Source organism: Acipenser ruthenus, chromosome 7 (assembly GCF_902713425.1).
Source record: "Acipenser ruthenus chromosome 7, fAciRut3.2 maternal haplotype, whole genome shotgun sequence".
Lineage (NCBI taxonomy): Eukaryota > Metazoa > Chordata > Actinopteri > Acipenseriformes > Acipenseridae > Acipenser > Acipenser ruthenus.
In genome coordinates, this window is record NC_081195.1 from 37,772,375 (window position 1) to 37,787,612 (window position 15,238).

General features: G+C 39.4%; 1 protein-coding gene across 1 annotated transcript; it reads right to left on the reverse strand.

The window, feature by feature from the left end:
* Window positions 1–1,092: 1,092 nt before the first annotated feature.
* Window positions 1,093–11,092, reverse strand: LOC117415335 (troponin I, slow skeletal muscle-like). The gene is made up of 8 exons (XM_059026892.1): window positions 10,984–11,092; window positions 9,302–9,333; window positions 6,321–6,362; window positions 5,238–5,369; window positions 4,344–4,433; window positions 3,068–3,241; window positions 2,151–2,249; window positions 1,093–1,797 (listed from the first exon to the last, which is right to left on the reverse strand). The coding sequence occupies exons 4-7, from the start codon at window positions 5,361–5,363 to the stop codon at window positions 2,154–2,156; spliced, it is 486 nt and encodes a 161-aa protein (XP_058882875.1). The 5' UTR covers window positions 5,364–5,369; window positions 6,321–6,362; window positions 9,302–9,333; window positions 10,984–11,092; the 3' UTR covers window positions 1,093–1,797; window positions 2,151–2,153.
* Window positions 11,093–15,238: the final 4,146 nt, after the last annotated feature.

A 15,238-nucleotide genomic window follows, 5' to 3' on the forward strand; every position in this document is an offset into this window, starting at 1 on the left:
AAGCTGTCTGAGGCAAAGGTCAAAGCCAGTGTCTTCGTCGGACCACAGATAAAGAAGATCCTGGAGTGCAATGAATTCCCCAAGAAGCTCACTAGTAAGGAGAAAGCGGCTTGGAACAGCTTTGTCGCAGTGGTTCGGGGCTTCCTGGGCAATCACAAGGCCAAAAAATATGTGGAGCTGGTTGAGACTCTGGTGAAGAACTACGGCACAATGGGCTGTAGGATGTCCCTCAAAGTCCATATCCTTGATGCTCATCTTGATAAATTCAAGAAGAACACGGGAGCGTACTCGGAGAAGCAAGGCGAGCGCTTCCACCAGGATATACTGGACTTTGAATGCCGCTACCAAGGACAGTATAACGAGAACATGATGGGAGACTACATTTGGGGGCTGATTCGTGAAAGTGATTTACAGTATAATCGTAAATCATTTTTGTATTATTTTAGTATAAATACATGTTAATTTGGATTCATATGTTATTTTTTTCTGACTTTATGTGAATGAAAAGACACAAATTCGCCCGTTTTCTCATTGGAAATAGGTCAATTTCAAAATATCACTGTCCTGGTCACAAAAGCAAAGTTTGTGGGGAATAATAGCCATTTTCTATACTTTTGAGGCATAAGCAATTAGGAAATAACACTTACTACCCAGGAACAAAAATTGTGTTACATAGTGTCATCAAACACTATTTTCTGTGAATAAGTTAAGTGAATAAGATAGTGTTTCTGCTATATGAAAAAAATGACACTTTGCAGTAAATTAGATGGAGTTCATTCGTTTGGAAAGGAGACAGTTCAGATGCACCCACATCTTTATTACAATGGAGTCAGTCTAATAAACAGGATAACAGCACGATTTCCAGATAATATGCTTGTAGAGAACAAGAGGGTAAATCTTTGTACATTATACCATCCCAGGTCATCTTCTGACAAAATGAAATAACTGACAAAATGAAATATCTTCTGTCAATATGAAATAATTTTCTCCTCTAGTGCCTTTATTGTAGAACATGCTGCTGCAGATTCCTCATAAACAGAAGCACTTGCATCCCCTATAATTGTAAAAAAAAAATTTTTTAAAAACTGTAAACACAATTTAGATCTTTTATTTAACATTATGCAAAGAAATTACAAAATGATATCGCAAAAGCCAGCACAGTAATACAGTATTTCATGTTAGATTTTTTAAATGTAAATTCATTGATGTAATTAAATTGTTCTAACTGAGAAAGCATCCTCGTGAAAAGAATGGTGCCACACTGCAGGGATGGAAATAAGACTCCCGTTGCATAGCAGTTTGATCCGTTCCTGGTTTTAGTAGGAGTTTAATAAGATACACCTGAGCTTGTTACCTAAACACCAGGGTTAATAAGGCTCATTTTAAAACCTGGAATGGGTGAAACTGCTATGCAGTAAGAATTGTATTTCCATGCTGGATTGTGATAGTATATCAGCGCTGTATAATATCAACATTGAGCATGTCAGTTGTCATTGTATCAGATAGGAAACACTGCCACTGCAATCTGCTGGCATTCACAGCCCACATAAAGACCCCAAATGCTTAAGAGGGGAAATAAATTCAAAAACAAGAAACAATATGGTTGTTGAAAATCAAACGAAGAAGGGTAAGTTATGACTCTGTTCATGTAAATAGTATATAAAAAAGTCATTGTGAAGTGCTGCCCATCTCTTTACATACTGTCAGCTATTCAATCTGCTGACCCTGAGGAGGACAGTAGAGAAGGTTCTCTTTGTAGGAAATGAATCTCAGAATCCTCAAACTCAACGGCCACACCTAAAGGAGAAATGAAGAAACGTGTGCTTTTACCATGCTATCACTGTGCTGTATTACACTTTGCTGTGCTTTTACTGTGGGAAACTTTTAGAAGGGGCACCCAACTTACTCACTGATTTGAGCAGCCGGATTTCAAATGGCTATAATTATTTGTATTTGGGAATTGCTTAGAGCCTTAGTCCACATTAACATAGAGATCACATGTCTTATTTCTGTTGTTTTATTGTGTAGGCTGCTGACTAAAGTTTGAAGCACACTTGTATATTAAGCTAATAATTAATTATCCTGCTGCACCCCCTACAGGCTACTAATAGTAGTGCATGTTGTTTTTGAGGCAGAAGGGGCCTACCTACCTCTTACTGTGCCGGCGCTCCAGCATCAAACTTCTTCTTCCTGCCCTCCATCCCGGACATGGCCTCCACATTCTTACGCCAGTCAGTCACCTCCTTCTCCTGCGAGAGAGGAGAGAGGGGTTAGCACACACAGATGGGCTTTTTCACTTTCATTTCAATGTATTTTATTTTAGAGATTTAGGAATTTAATATATCGGACGGATTAAAACCAGTGGAAAATCTCCTGGCAGCACTTTCTGGGGTTTCCTATTGCCAGTGCAAATTCTACACCCAGTCAGAAACCACAAAAATAGCCAGCAACAAACGTTCTTTCAATTGCAGCATCCCTTGCACTGCTTCAGGTTGGCCACATTCGGAGAAAGCGCTGAAACACGCAGGGTCGACTGTACAAATTAATTTATAACTCGTCTCGCTTATCAGTTTACAAAATAAGTTTTGTGCATTCTTTGTATGCAAGCCCTGAGGCACCAAAGCCAAAGATATTATAAGTTGATACAAAATGTTTCAAATTGTATTTTACAAGTGAATGCGCTGTGAAGCGTGTCATTATCAGCATGTGATTGTACGTACACTCCATTCATTGATGGGTTCCTAATTCCAGCTGCAAATTATCATTTTAAATGAACCAGTGTTGTTGTTTTCTTTTTCTTTTACTGATTCGAAATGCAATTTTAATGACTTAGGTCAGATTAATCATTGTCCAAAATGTTCTCGAGGAAGGGGGGAGACACCCCAAGCCTCCCACCACCCTCTCATCCGAAGCATTCCAGCTGATGAAACTCAAACTGTGTGAAATACCTCACTGTGATTGGCTGATTTCTGAGATGTGATTTGCAGCTCTTGCTAGGCTCTAACTGAGACCCGACTTCTACAGTAAAGTCTGGGTGCGTCTCTATTGGTGCTGCTCAGGGCCGTACCTTTTCTTCTTCCTTCTTCACAGACTTGAGGTTAGCCCTGAGATCGAGAGAGGCCTTGTGTGTGGACCCCAGGAGGGCCCCCAGCATGGCATCGGCTGAGATGCGCACTCGCTTCAGGTTGGGCCTCTTGAACTTCCCCTTCAGGTCAAAGATCTTCTGAGCCAAACCCTCGATCTAGCACCAGAGACGACACATGGGCACAGTTCACGATTACTGGAAGCAAACTAAACCGGCTGCCAGGTCCCTGAATGCAGCGTGACAGGCAGTGTTTATTTTTAGGTGATAAAAATGACGTATATTTACACTATTGATTCAGGATTTTTTGTTTACGGGGAACAAGATATTACATGGCAATGGGCCAATTTCACAGAAATCATGAAATCTATTGTAACTTTAAAAAAAACAATACAGCCTTAGTTATTTCAGACATGACAGGGGGGTGCATATTACAGTATTCGTATTACCCTATAGCTACTTATAGTTACAGTTACCCTTATAGTTATAGTAAAAGCATAGCAAAGTGCAACAAAGCACAGTAAAGCACGGTAAAGCATAGGGAAGCATTGCAAAGCAGAGAGAGGTATGGTAAAGCATAGGGAAGCATTGTAAAGCACAGAGAGGTATGGTAAAGCATAGGGAAGCATTGCAAAGCAGAGAGAGGTATGGTAAAGCATAGGGAAGCATTGTAAAGCACAGAGAGGTATGGTAAAGCATATTCAAAAACACGGCAAACTATGGTAAACTACAGTAAATGCATATTACCATGGAAAAAAGCATGGGAAAACCACAAAATTACTTTGCAAATTTACTGTGGCAAACTTTTATAAAGGCTGCATTTGTTATTGCTATTGATTTCACAGATTATTATAGACCAGGCGGTCTCAGCACCATATGATTCTTTACGATTTGATACCAAGGAAACTGACTCCAGTCCAGTATTGGAGCAAATGAACCACTTGTGACATGAGAATATTCTTCTTTCTCCTTTTCTACAAGCTTACCATGTGTATGCTACCACGTATTGTACCAAAGAAAATGCTCCACATACATATACTGCAGTTCTAATAATAATAATAATAATAATAATAATAATTATTATTATTATTATTTTTATTATTATTATTATTATTATTGTACACATTACATAATAAGGCTGTCATTTTCCTCAATGGGTTATTACGATTACAGTTATGATTACAGTTATGATTATGGGTACCATTACAGTTATGATTACAGTTATGATTACAGTTATGATTATGGGTATGATTCTGGTTACCTCCTTGTTGTTTTTGACGACTTTAACCTCAAAGTCGTAGCGCTCCTCATCAATCACATCGATTTTATGGTGCATCTGTTTGCACAGCTCCTGTACGAAACACAAGCAGGGACACAGCATGTAGATACAGGAGTGGTGCAGATTGACAGGACTGCGCTGAACGAGGCATGCAGGGACGTGACCCATAACAAAATGTTAACCCTTTAAGGTACAAGGCACGTGTGTGTCCCACGAATAACACAGATGCTAACTTTCTTACTTTCTGGTTGTAATAAAGACCAGAACTGGATGGATCTCGAGGACCAGAGTGGAGTACCATTGCACTAAACTTAACTCTAACTCTGACCCTTTTCTGACAATTGTGTACTTACACATACTGTGCAAAAAATATTTACATGTTATATAACTATGCATAATACCACTATAATTATGTGTAAGTACACCTGTATTCACGATGTTACTATGTAAATGCACAGCAATTAGAGACACTTAATGTAAAGTGTTACCAAAAAAAGTATTGATTGGGATGGAGCCGAGAGCTGTGTTTGATAGGGATGGTGTTGAGAGCTGTGTTTGATAGTGATGGAGCTGAGAGCTGTGTTTGATAGGGATGGAGCTGAGAGCTGTGTTTGATAGGGATGGTGTTGAGAGCTGTGTTTGATAGTGATGGAGCTGAGAGCTCTGTTTGATGGGGATGGACCTGAGAGCTGTGTTGGATAGGGATGGAGCTGCGAGCTGTGTTTGATAGGGATGGACCTGAGAGCTGTGTTGGATAGGGATGGAGCTGAGAGCTGTGTTTCATAGGGATGGTGTTGAGAGCTGTGTTTCATAGGGATGGTGTTGAGAGCTGTGTTTGAGAGGGATTGAGCTGAGAGCTTCAGGTGTCAGGTTTACCTGCAGTTCCTGTAGAGACATCCTCCCACAGTCCAGAGGAGGGACCCGCTCTGCCATGATCTTCACCTTCTCCTCTCTCTTCTCTTTCATCTCATTCTCCAGCATGACGGCTGCTTTCGCCAGCATGAGGGTCTGGAGGGAGGACCAGATAATCGCAGGTACAGCGAATCAGAGAGAGCTTCAGAAACAGTGCTTATAGAGGCTTTCCTAACAATAACTCCCTGTCCTGCCCATCCACTCACTGTGCGTGTCTCAAATGTGTCATTTTGAAAGAAATTAAAGATTTACCAAGTGTACAACTCTGGCCAAAAGTTTTGCATCACCCTATAGAATTGACTGATTTTGTTCATAAAGTCAAATGAAACCTGCTGAATGTTACGCTATCATAATGAATTACATACCACTTTGTAGTTTTCATCTAACATGAAGTACTACTATTATGGCTTGTGATAGACTTTTGCGATATCATTTAGTAGTTTCTTTGATTACATGATGTTAAATAAACTATCTAAATTATGTTCATATAGTTTTTTTTTTAAATTTTATTTATTATATCTCAATCCTAAAATTCTAGGTAATGCAAAACTTTTTGCCATAGCTACAGTACCATAGGAGTTTTTTTTTTGTTTGCTTTTTAATTGAGTGCCCAATTATTTTCCCCCTAATTTGGGCGTCCTCCGATCCCACGGCCGAGCCAGCTTCCTCTTCTACACCCAGGAACTCGAGAGCAGATGTGAGCCACCTAGCGCCCTCTAGAGGACAAAGGCCAGTCCTGTAGTACAGATCACCCACGTTGTATTTATCTTCACCACTGTTTAGAGCAGGTGAAATAAGTTGCACAGTATTTACCAAAGGGTCATTTCTTTGCAATACGTTGCTCTGGAAGTGAAAGGTTTTGAAGTTTGAAATCACTCGTCGTTGAATAAGAACACAAGAAAGTTTACAAACGAGCGGAGGCCATTTGGCCCATCTTGCTCGTTTGGTTGTTAGTATCTTATTTTTCTCATAATCACACATCAAGCAGCTTCTTGAAGGATCCCAGGGTGTCAGCTTCAACAACATTTGTCAGCTTCAACAACTTACCTTCAACAGCAGCCTGCGAGACGCGTTGATTTTAGGTTTTTTCTGTGAAAAGGAAACATAATTAAAGATAGATAATGTTCAGTTTGCTAGTGTTATATCCCTTTTGCTGTGTGTTAAATACATTTTTATTATATTTTAAATCCATTTTGCATCGTGTTCTACCCATTCTAGTCTACTATATGCTATACAGAATGTGGTATATGTTTTATTCGTCCAAGTACTATGTGTAGTTATACACTGCCGTCTAGTGGTCAAGCATGCTTACTGCTTTAAATAAATGCGTCAGCCATGGGATGGGTGTTAGATAATTGGTTGGAACGATGTCCTGGATAAGAATCGACTGAAACAAACACTTCAAGTGAAAACTACTGTACCCAATCATTTTTTCTTAGATAAACAAGCTGTATTTTGGCCTATGTAATCTCATACATTATATTCAGACTTAACTTTTGCCGTCTAACTAAGTTATCGTAACAGTATGGTTAAAGAGAACCTTAAAATAACAATTAGATGACGCCAGTTAAAAACGCTCCAGAAAATTACAAAGTAGCTGGTGCTCACATGAGGACAATAGCACTTGAATGTGTTAATGAATACACTACACTCCAGACTCCTCTTTAAGAAGCCAGTGGCAGTCTGGAACAGTGTCGTGAAGGTGACACGGACAGTGAAAGCGGAGTCTTTAAACTGTGCGCCAAGTTACTAAAGCATGTAACAAGTGCCCGACCCGCGTCGGAAACTGACGGCAGTAAACGCCTGACAGATGGAGAAGCACGCCGTCCTTCTGGTAAATTTGGATCCGGCGCCTATTAACTGGGGGAAGTGCTCAAGAGACGGTGCTTTTAAGGGTGAGCAATTCAGTGACTTGTCCGAATAACACTGGTATGAACAGTTTGTGATTAACACAGTATGGCATCTCTCTCTCTCTCTCTCTCTCTCTCTCTCTCTCTCTCTCTCTCTCTCTGTAATTAGGCCTCCGTTTGAGGGATTTCTCTTTTCATGTGGATAGAATTACAGAGTTTTTGTTTTGTTTTGTTTTTTAACTGATTACTCCATTGGTGTTAAATGACCTACAGTAGAGGACGTGGTTAGGTGCCAGGAAGTACCACATGGTTATCTCCCTTTAAAGGCGTGCTAACCAATTTTCCATATCCCCTTCAGTCACTGTGTGCATAACTGTACCATATTTAAGTTAAGTTTCATATCTCTGAATCTATTATATATAGTATTCACACAAACTGTTTTCAAATTTCTAATAATGAAATACAACATTCATGACCCAAGGGGATATAGGTAAGGAAATAGACTGTAAAGTCTTGATCGGCTGTGATATTGTTGCTCCTAAGGGTAGGGTGACCAGACGTCTCAGTTTAGCAGGTACAGTCCCGTTTTCCATCAAACATTTTTTTTTAAAAATCTTTAAAAAGTCCCGGTTTTCAGCCACTTCCTGTAATACGAGACACTCTAAATATCTTCTGTCAAAATAAAAACAGTGCTTCATATATAACTTTATGGCACCTGCAGTGAAAACTAAATACAATTTTAAAAGGTACTGGTATTCAAGAACGTGATTTTTATTAAGTGATTAACACAGAAATACGGTAATTCTGTAGCTGTTCAATTCTGATTGTATTTAACACAGACACAGGGCAGAGCAGCGAGGATGCAAGCATCCGAATCCAGCAGGTTAAACCGCATCAACAACGCCAATAAATAAATCCTGACGCAGCGAGGGAAAAAAAAAGAACGAAAAATGACCAAATAGGAATGTGTTTTTATCTACAAAATGAATTATTATTATTATTATTATTATTATTATTATTATTATTATTATTATTATTATTATTATTAAATACAAAAGTAGCAATACGTATACAACACTACATGGTAAGTTAGACTAATTATCCACAAATTATGGACCCGGGAGTGTATTGAAATTAGCTTGAAAGGATGGCTATTTTAATAACCATTAACCCTATATTTAAATGGTTTTATTAGTCTTATCAGTTGTTTAACAATGTGTCCCGGTTGTGAGCTTTGGAAATGTGGTCATCTAAGGGGTAAGAACATGTATTTCACATTGCTGGTCAGCGGTCCTTTAAAAGAAGGGTCAGGGACAACAGTCGTGGTCTTGGTTAAGTGTATTAAAAGACAGGTGTGCTTAGTACCGCGGCAGGCTGTTAATCAAGTATCATAATCACCACGGACTTGTTAACTATTTGTCATTTGATCCTGCCGCTATTATTAAGCTTTTGGGTCTATTTTTATTACAGGACATTGTCGTTGTAATGTAGCGGACATGCAATGTCAATTAGCTACTGTCCATAGAGGTTTCTCCGCGCACTCGGGTCTTCTCGCGCTGATGCCGGACTTGCTTAATTTGACGATTTAAAATCTTTTGCACGTATTGCGTGTACAGCTGTGGCCAAACGTTTTGCATCACCTAGAATTGTAGGCTTAAGACGTAATTCAAAAAATACAAACTATATGAACATGATTTAGATATTTTATGTAATATCATGTAATTAAAGAAACTCCAAGATGATATTGCAAAAGTCTACCGGAAGCCATAATAGTAGTACAGTATTTCATGTTAGATTTCGAAATGTCACATTTTTCAATTTTTGCCAGTTTTTTGTTAAGTATATGGAAAACCACAAAGCGGTATGTAATTCAATATGTTAAACATTATTCAGCAGGTTTCAATTATGAAGCATAATTAATTAATTATATAGGGTGATGCAAAACTATAAATAGTGGGTCAGAAAACTGTTTTATGTCGTCTGTTTTTATTTATTTTTTTATAAATGATCAATTCACTAACTGTTTCACACTGAAATATATTCCACTAACCTCTCCGCTGTTACACAACATGGAGAAAGAGGAGAAAGAAGAAAGAAAGAGAATTAATATGCAGGAAAAGATTATTAAAGTAACATACATAAATAAATTCTTCTAGAATGAAAAGGCTTTCAACTTACCCTTCAGACATTGTTGCCTTGTGTTTGGAGCGCTAAAAGAGAGAGAGAAAAAAGATTCATATTAATGAAATAAAAATACGATTTTCAATGGTCTGTTATTTCAAATACCGGTAATTAATTTTCTGCAAATGTAGTCTGTTATCAAAGTATTATACAGTACTCAATATGTTTGTTTCGTATGCAATGTTTTGGTTAAAATTTTACTTTGACTCAGAAAAAGCACACAAGTTCACTTCCTGTGTCGCAGGTAATGGGACCCCGCCTGACCTCCCCATAGTTTCCTCTGGGCTGCACAGTCTATTGAACGGCATTGCAGGGCTCAGGGGGCACCTGATATCAGTTATACAGAAAGGAAGTGAACTTACAGCATTGTTGCAGGAAAAATAGGCTTGACCTGCATCAAACAGGAAATACTGGGCTGGGCTTGTGAAATGTATTTACCAGTCTCAAATTATTATTTACTGAAGATTCAATAGAGATTTGTTTTAGTTTATTGTTAATAACCAGCTTACTAACCACTTTAGCAAATGCTGTTCATTTTGTGTTTAATAGATAATTAATATATAAATGTATTAATTATTAAAAACAACCTAATAAAATAAATCCTGATCTCATATTACAGCGGTAACATCTTTAAAAGTAAAATAATTCAACCCTGTTTTAATGATTAATGGCCTTTTTTTTTTTTTTTTTTACTAGTTTATACTAATATTAAATATAAATAAGCTTATATTAACCAAGCAATGCACAACATAAACTAAAGACAGCTCCCCTCTTAAAATAAAAAGTGACCTAAGTAAATAAAACTGTATCTTCCAAAGGAATCAGCTCTAAACTTCAGTTCCCTGTAGGGTGTTCTCCTTGCGTGAATTGCTGTGTAACACAGTCACAGTGATCTCATCCCTGTACTGCTGTGGAGCAGGTGAATGCTAGAAAGCGCCCCTGTAAATCAGAGACAGGCTGCGTTCGTATGGCCGTCTCTCAAAGCTCTCATACTCAGGACTAGGCATTGCTGGGGTGCTGGAGTCTGTCCTGTCCCCCTCAAACAGGTGGATTTGTAGTTGGGCGTTTTTGTAGTTTTTTCTCTGAGTTGTAGTGGGAAGCTCCATACCTTACCTACCTGCTTCGGTGTACTTTTACAAGGTGATCCTCGCAGGATCAGTCACGCCTCTACTCTGATGAAACGTTGCAAGTGTCAGGTGTGCTGTGTCCTATACCAGGTGTCAGGTTTAAATGTCTTCTCACTTGAATTAAGTGTACTACTGTGACTAAACTTACCGTGATTATATAAATGTGTCCAAGTCGTGCTAGGATTTCAACAAAACCTGACAGTTTTATTCTGTACTACAAACCTTCGTTAATTGTTAAATTCTGCCCATGCCTAATTGTTAGCCTTCTACCATTATTTATTATCAACTGCAGAATATTAAAATGGTACAAACACAATTTTTAAATGTTCTACCATCCGAATTATTTTTTTTAGATCACATAAATACAATATTGAGGAAACGCACACTGCAAACAATATGATATCAATAAAAAACAAACAAAATACTAGAAGAAAGAACTAACCTATGACGTAATATTTTAACCTTGTTGAACAAAATCCCAAGACACTGAAAAGAGGCAGCCTAACCCTACCAGTTTAGTGATTCTGCAGTGTTAGTTTGCCTGTTGCTTACCGTTTGATGAGGAAAGGACAGTGAAAGGAGTCCGTTGCAGTCAGGTTGGAGGAAGGGGTTGGGTCACTCGCATTTATTGTTTTGGCCCATCCTGTTCCTCTCACGTGAATGGCTCACTAAAATAGCCCTGTGCCCGTGACAGGCCTTGCCCTGACATTGAGTACAGAGCAACCACACTACAGCAACCCCTGCAACTACATGCCCCAACCACCAGCTCAGCCTTGACTCCCCTAATATGGGAGTTGGTGTTTATTCGAGAGCTGGCGCGGGACAGTGGAAAACACAACCTGAACTGCACCTCTATCATGTGAAACACCAGCTTTACTGTATCTAGTAACATGCTCAAACCTCATTCCTGAAGACAAGTCCAGAGTAACTACTGGAGCTTCATGTTACACGGTCAGCTTTCGCATTTCAAGGTGCTTTCACTGTCGGTATACCTGCTCTACAGTTCTAGTTGCTGCCATCAATGTAATGAAGGCTAGATCAGCCAGAGTGTCATTACATTAGTAAGCACCAGCGCCATCTAGTGCACAGCTGGTGTGTTCCAGCAAAACCAAACCTGAACCAAAGTGGCAGATCACTAGATGGCGCTGGTTCTTATATCCACAAAAACACTTTAGCAGATCTAGCTGGGATTAGGGTTAGAGTTAGAGTTATATCGTACAAAAAGGTTTACATTGTGACTGCAGAATAACGTTGTAATGATGTGTAAGCACACATGTATTTACTGAGTGCCGACTATGTGAAAACACAGTAACTAGACGCACTCAATGTAGTGTTGCAATGTTGTTGTTTTTTTCTTTGTGCTGACTCTTGTACTCGCCTACCGATGCCTTGACCAGACTGCACCCAGCTACCTCCAGACCCTCATCTCTCCCTACACCCCCACCTGACCTCTCCACTCCTCCTGCACTAGAAGACTGGCTCTACCTCCTCTACGCTCCCTTGCCTCCGGAGCCCGCTCCTTCTCCACCCTCGCCCCGCAGTGGTGGAATGACCTTCCTACAGATGTCAGGACTGCCCAGTCCCTGACCACCTTCCGGCGCCTCCTCAAGACTCACCTCTTCAGACAGCACCTGTAGAACTCCTCTTTTCCCTCTGGACACTTTATCATTCTTCCTTAATGCGTTTTACTTGCTCTTATCTGCTCCCTATTTTACTGCATTTAATCCTGTACTTTAGAGTACTGTAATCTGTCAAGTGTCATTTAATCTGTAGTATTTTGTATTTAATTATATCCTGATGTAACTATCACTGACACTGCTGTCTGCTCCGTTATTGAATCGTATTTTGTCATATGCTTGTACTTGCTAGAACCAAAGTCATTGTATTTTATCTTGCTCTTAATTGTATTAATACTTGTACTGAGATTCTTTGAAATGTATTTTTGTTTGCGACTGTAAGTCGCCCTGGATAAGGGTGTCTGCTAAGAAAGAAAGAAATAAATAATAATAATAATAAAAAGCTTTGAAAATCGAACCCAGTGTCACACTATATTGACTCTTGTACTCGCCTACAGACAAAAGAATGGACAAGGGAACGTTGAGTAAATATCCACTCCCAAGACGACTTCCACAATACAAACCCTATGTATTGCACTGATGTTGTGGAGCTCATTATTTGTCTGTTATTACTGATCGCCTGGTTTGATCTCGCTGCTCAGCAGATTGTGCTGAGTTGTATTGCATGGATGAAAAGGATTTCACTATTGTAACTCAAGTACTGTGGCCAGGACTGTGTCCCCATAAAGTCATGCTGCTGAGCTGCAGAATGCAAGATCAACACCCTGGAATGACAAGAAGGCTGCTTCAGTCTGGCATGGCTTGCGACCTCCGTGACTTCACTTTGACAACACCAAGCAAGGTCAACTGTGAGCACGGCCTTCCCCTTTACATGTTCAGCACAGGGTTTGTGCAGTTTTCCCCTGTGTTTTTCCCATGGTTATACTCTGCATTTGCTATAGTGTACCCTGGTTTGCCATGTTTATGAATATCCTTTACCATACCTCGCTATGTTTCACAATGCTTTCACTGTGCTTTATTACACTTTGTTCTGTTTCACTGTGAGAATCTTTTATAAGGGCTAATTTACCATGGTTTGTTTTTTTAATATGCTTTACCAGACCTCTCTGTGCTTTACCATACCTCTCTATTCTTTACAATGCTTCCCTATGCTTTACCATACCTGTGTGATTTACAGTGCTTGCCTATGCTTTACCATACCTCTCTGTGCTTCACAATGCTTCCCTATGCTTTACCGCACCTCTCTGTGCTTTACTATGCTTCCCTATGCTTTACCATACATCTCTGTGCTTTACAATGCTTCCCTATGCTATACCAGACCTATGTGTGCTTTGCATTGCTTCCCTATGCTTTACCATACCTCTCTATGCTTTACCATGCTTTGTGCTTTATTGCACTTTGCTATGCTTTCACCATGGTTAATCCTTACAAGACACTACTTTTGATATACTGTGCTGCAGATGTTATGCAAAGTATATTATACTATGTTGTACTGCCTGTGTACAATCCTAGTATACTACACCATACCACAGTGTGGTCAGATTAGGTTAGTATGGGACACTTTTACAAGGGCACCTCTGCAAGTAAAACATGTGCTTCTGCACAGCTGATTGCATCACATTGAAACCACATCTTCATGACTCAACCCTTCTGCCCCCTGGTTAAGCACCCTACCCTTCCCTGCTTGGTGTACAGTATAGTGTTCATCTCTTCCTGCACTGCGGTTTGAAAAGAGACACAGGGAGCTTATTGCAAAGTCATTGAGACCGTTATACCAGTTTAAAAGCACATCGTTTTATGCTGTACTGTCTACATAACAAGCTAGATCCTCAGACCCCTTTACTCCAGACTGACAGTAACCTCGATAAAGTTAGCAAACCAGAAACAAACAGCTTGGGTGTTTCATTGAGGGGCTTGTATGTCGTCTTAAATAGTTTCTTAATTAAAAAAGGATCATCATTTCTGTAACCGTGGCAAATGGTCCCGGTTATTAAATGGATCATTTCATAACACATTAATTACAGCTGCGCTCACGTAGTGTTGATTTCTTCAGAAATTCAGTTTCTTTGAGTCTTTTCAGAAGCAGCCCTGCTGTTTTAAAAAGGATATTTTTTGCTGGAATAGCTGGTAAGCCTGGTAAAAAAAAGATCTAAGTAGAAACAGTACTGGACAACGACGGAGAACATACATCATATACACATCAATACTGTAACACCGTTTCTGCTCTGCGGCATCTTCATTTTCCGGATGGCTCACTGTGGATATACAGCAACAAGCGTTCATTGTACTGATTAGAAAGTGAATGGAGCGATTATGTTGATTTTAATTGCATATATATGTGGCGGATTTTGTAATAAAAGTGAAATTAGTTAATATTTCTTGCCAGCAAACGTTTTATGTTTTACAGTATTGGGTAGATGCGGTATGTGTTTAAATACTGCAAAAGTGAAATTGTTCATAAAGTCAGACTCACAAACGGGTCCATTCAGATTCTCACTTCATTGAGCCTGATCGAGACGATGTGTTTGAATGTGCTGAAAAAGGGGAAAATGTGTTGGACTGTGTCTCCGTGTTGATTTATATACTGGTACGTCCGATAATAAAGTAGACAGGTGCAGGAAGCTAGTGACAGGCCAGCAGTCTCTTTTAATAAACCCTTTGCAAGCAGTGCTGAATGAAGACGCTGGCAGCTTTTAGCAGTGACTTCTTGTCACATCACTGCTTTGTATTTTAAGCACCTGCTATATTTATGGAGCTAGTGTGCAAGACATTGAGGGGAGTTCACATCGATAAATTAAGTGCTTGGGTACGATTGAAATAACCTCAGCGGCGCCGCACTCTTCTCTGTGACCTTGTGTTTATTAAAATGGGCGGCTTGTGCACAACATGCGTCGAATGCAATTTGATTTCCATCAGACTCAAAAGCTGATCCCACTGTTTGAAGGCTCCGGCCACCCTATAGAATGAACTCCTTTCGCTTCATAAAGGTCGAATGAAACCTGCTGAACAGTGTTACGTTAACATATTGAATTACACACCGCTTTGGAGTTCTCCACATGCTTAACGAAAAACTGACATAAATTTGAAATGTGACATTTCGAAATCTAACATGAAATACTGTAGGTTACTACTATTACGACTTCCGGTGACTTTTCCGGTATTATTTTGTAGTTGCTTTGATTAGGATGATGTTAAATAAAATATCTAAATTATGTTTATATATATATATA

Excerpts from the sequence above, each read along its gene's own strand:
- LOC117415335 (XM_059026892.1), bottom strand. The coding sequence starts at position 5,363 with ATGCTGGCGAAAGCAGCCGTCATGCTGGAGAATGAGATGAAAGAGAAG. Across the intron at positions 4,434-5,237 it reads TGTCTCTACAGGAACTGCAG|GAGCTGTGCAAACAGATGCA; the intron begins GTAAACCTGACA and ends TGTTTCGTACAG. Across the intron at positions 3,242-4,343 it reads TCGTCAAAAACAACAAGGAG|ATCGAGGGTTTGGCTCAGAA; the intron begins GTAACCAGAATC and ends CTCTGGTGCTAG.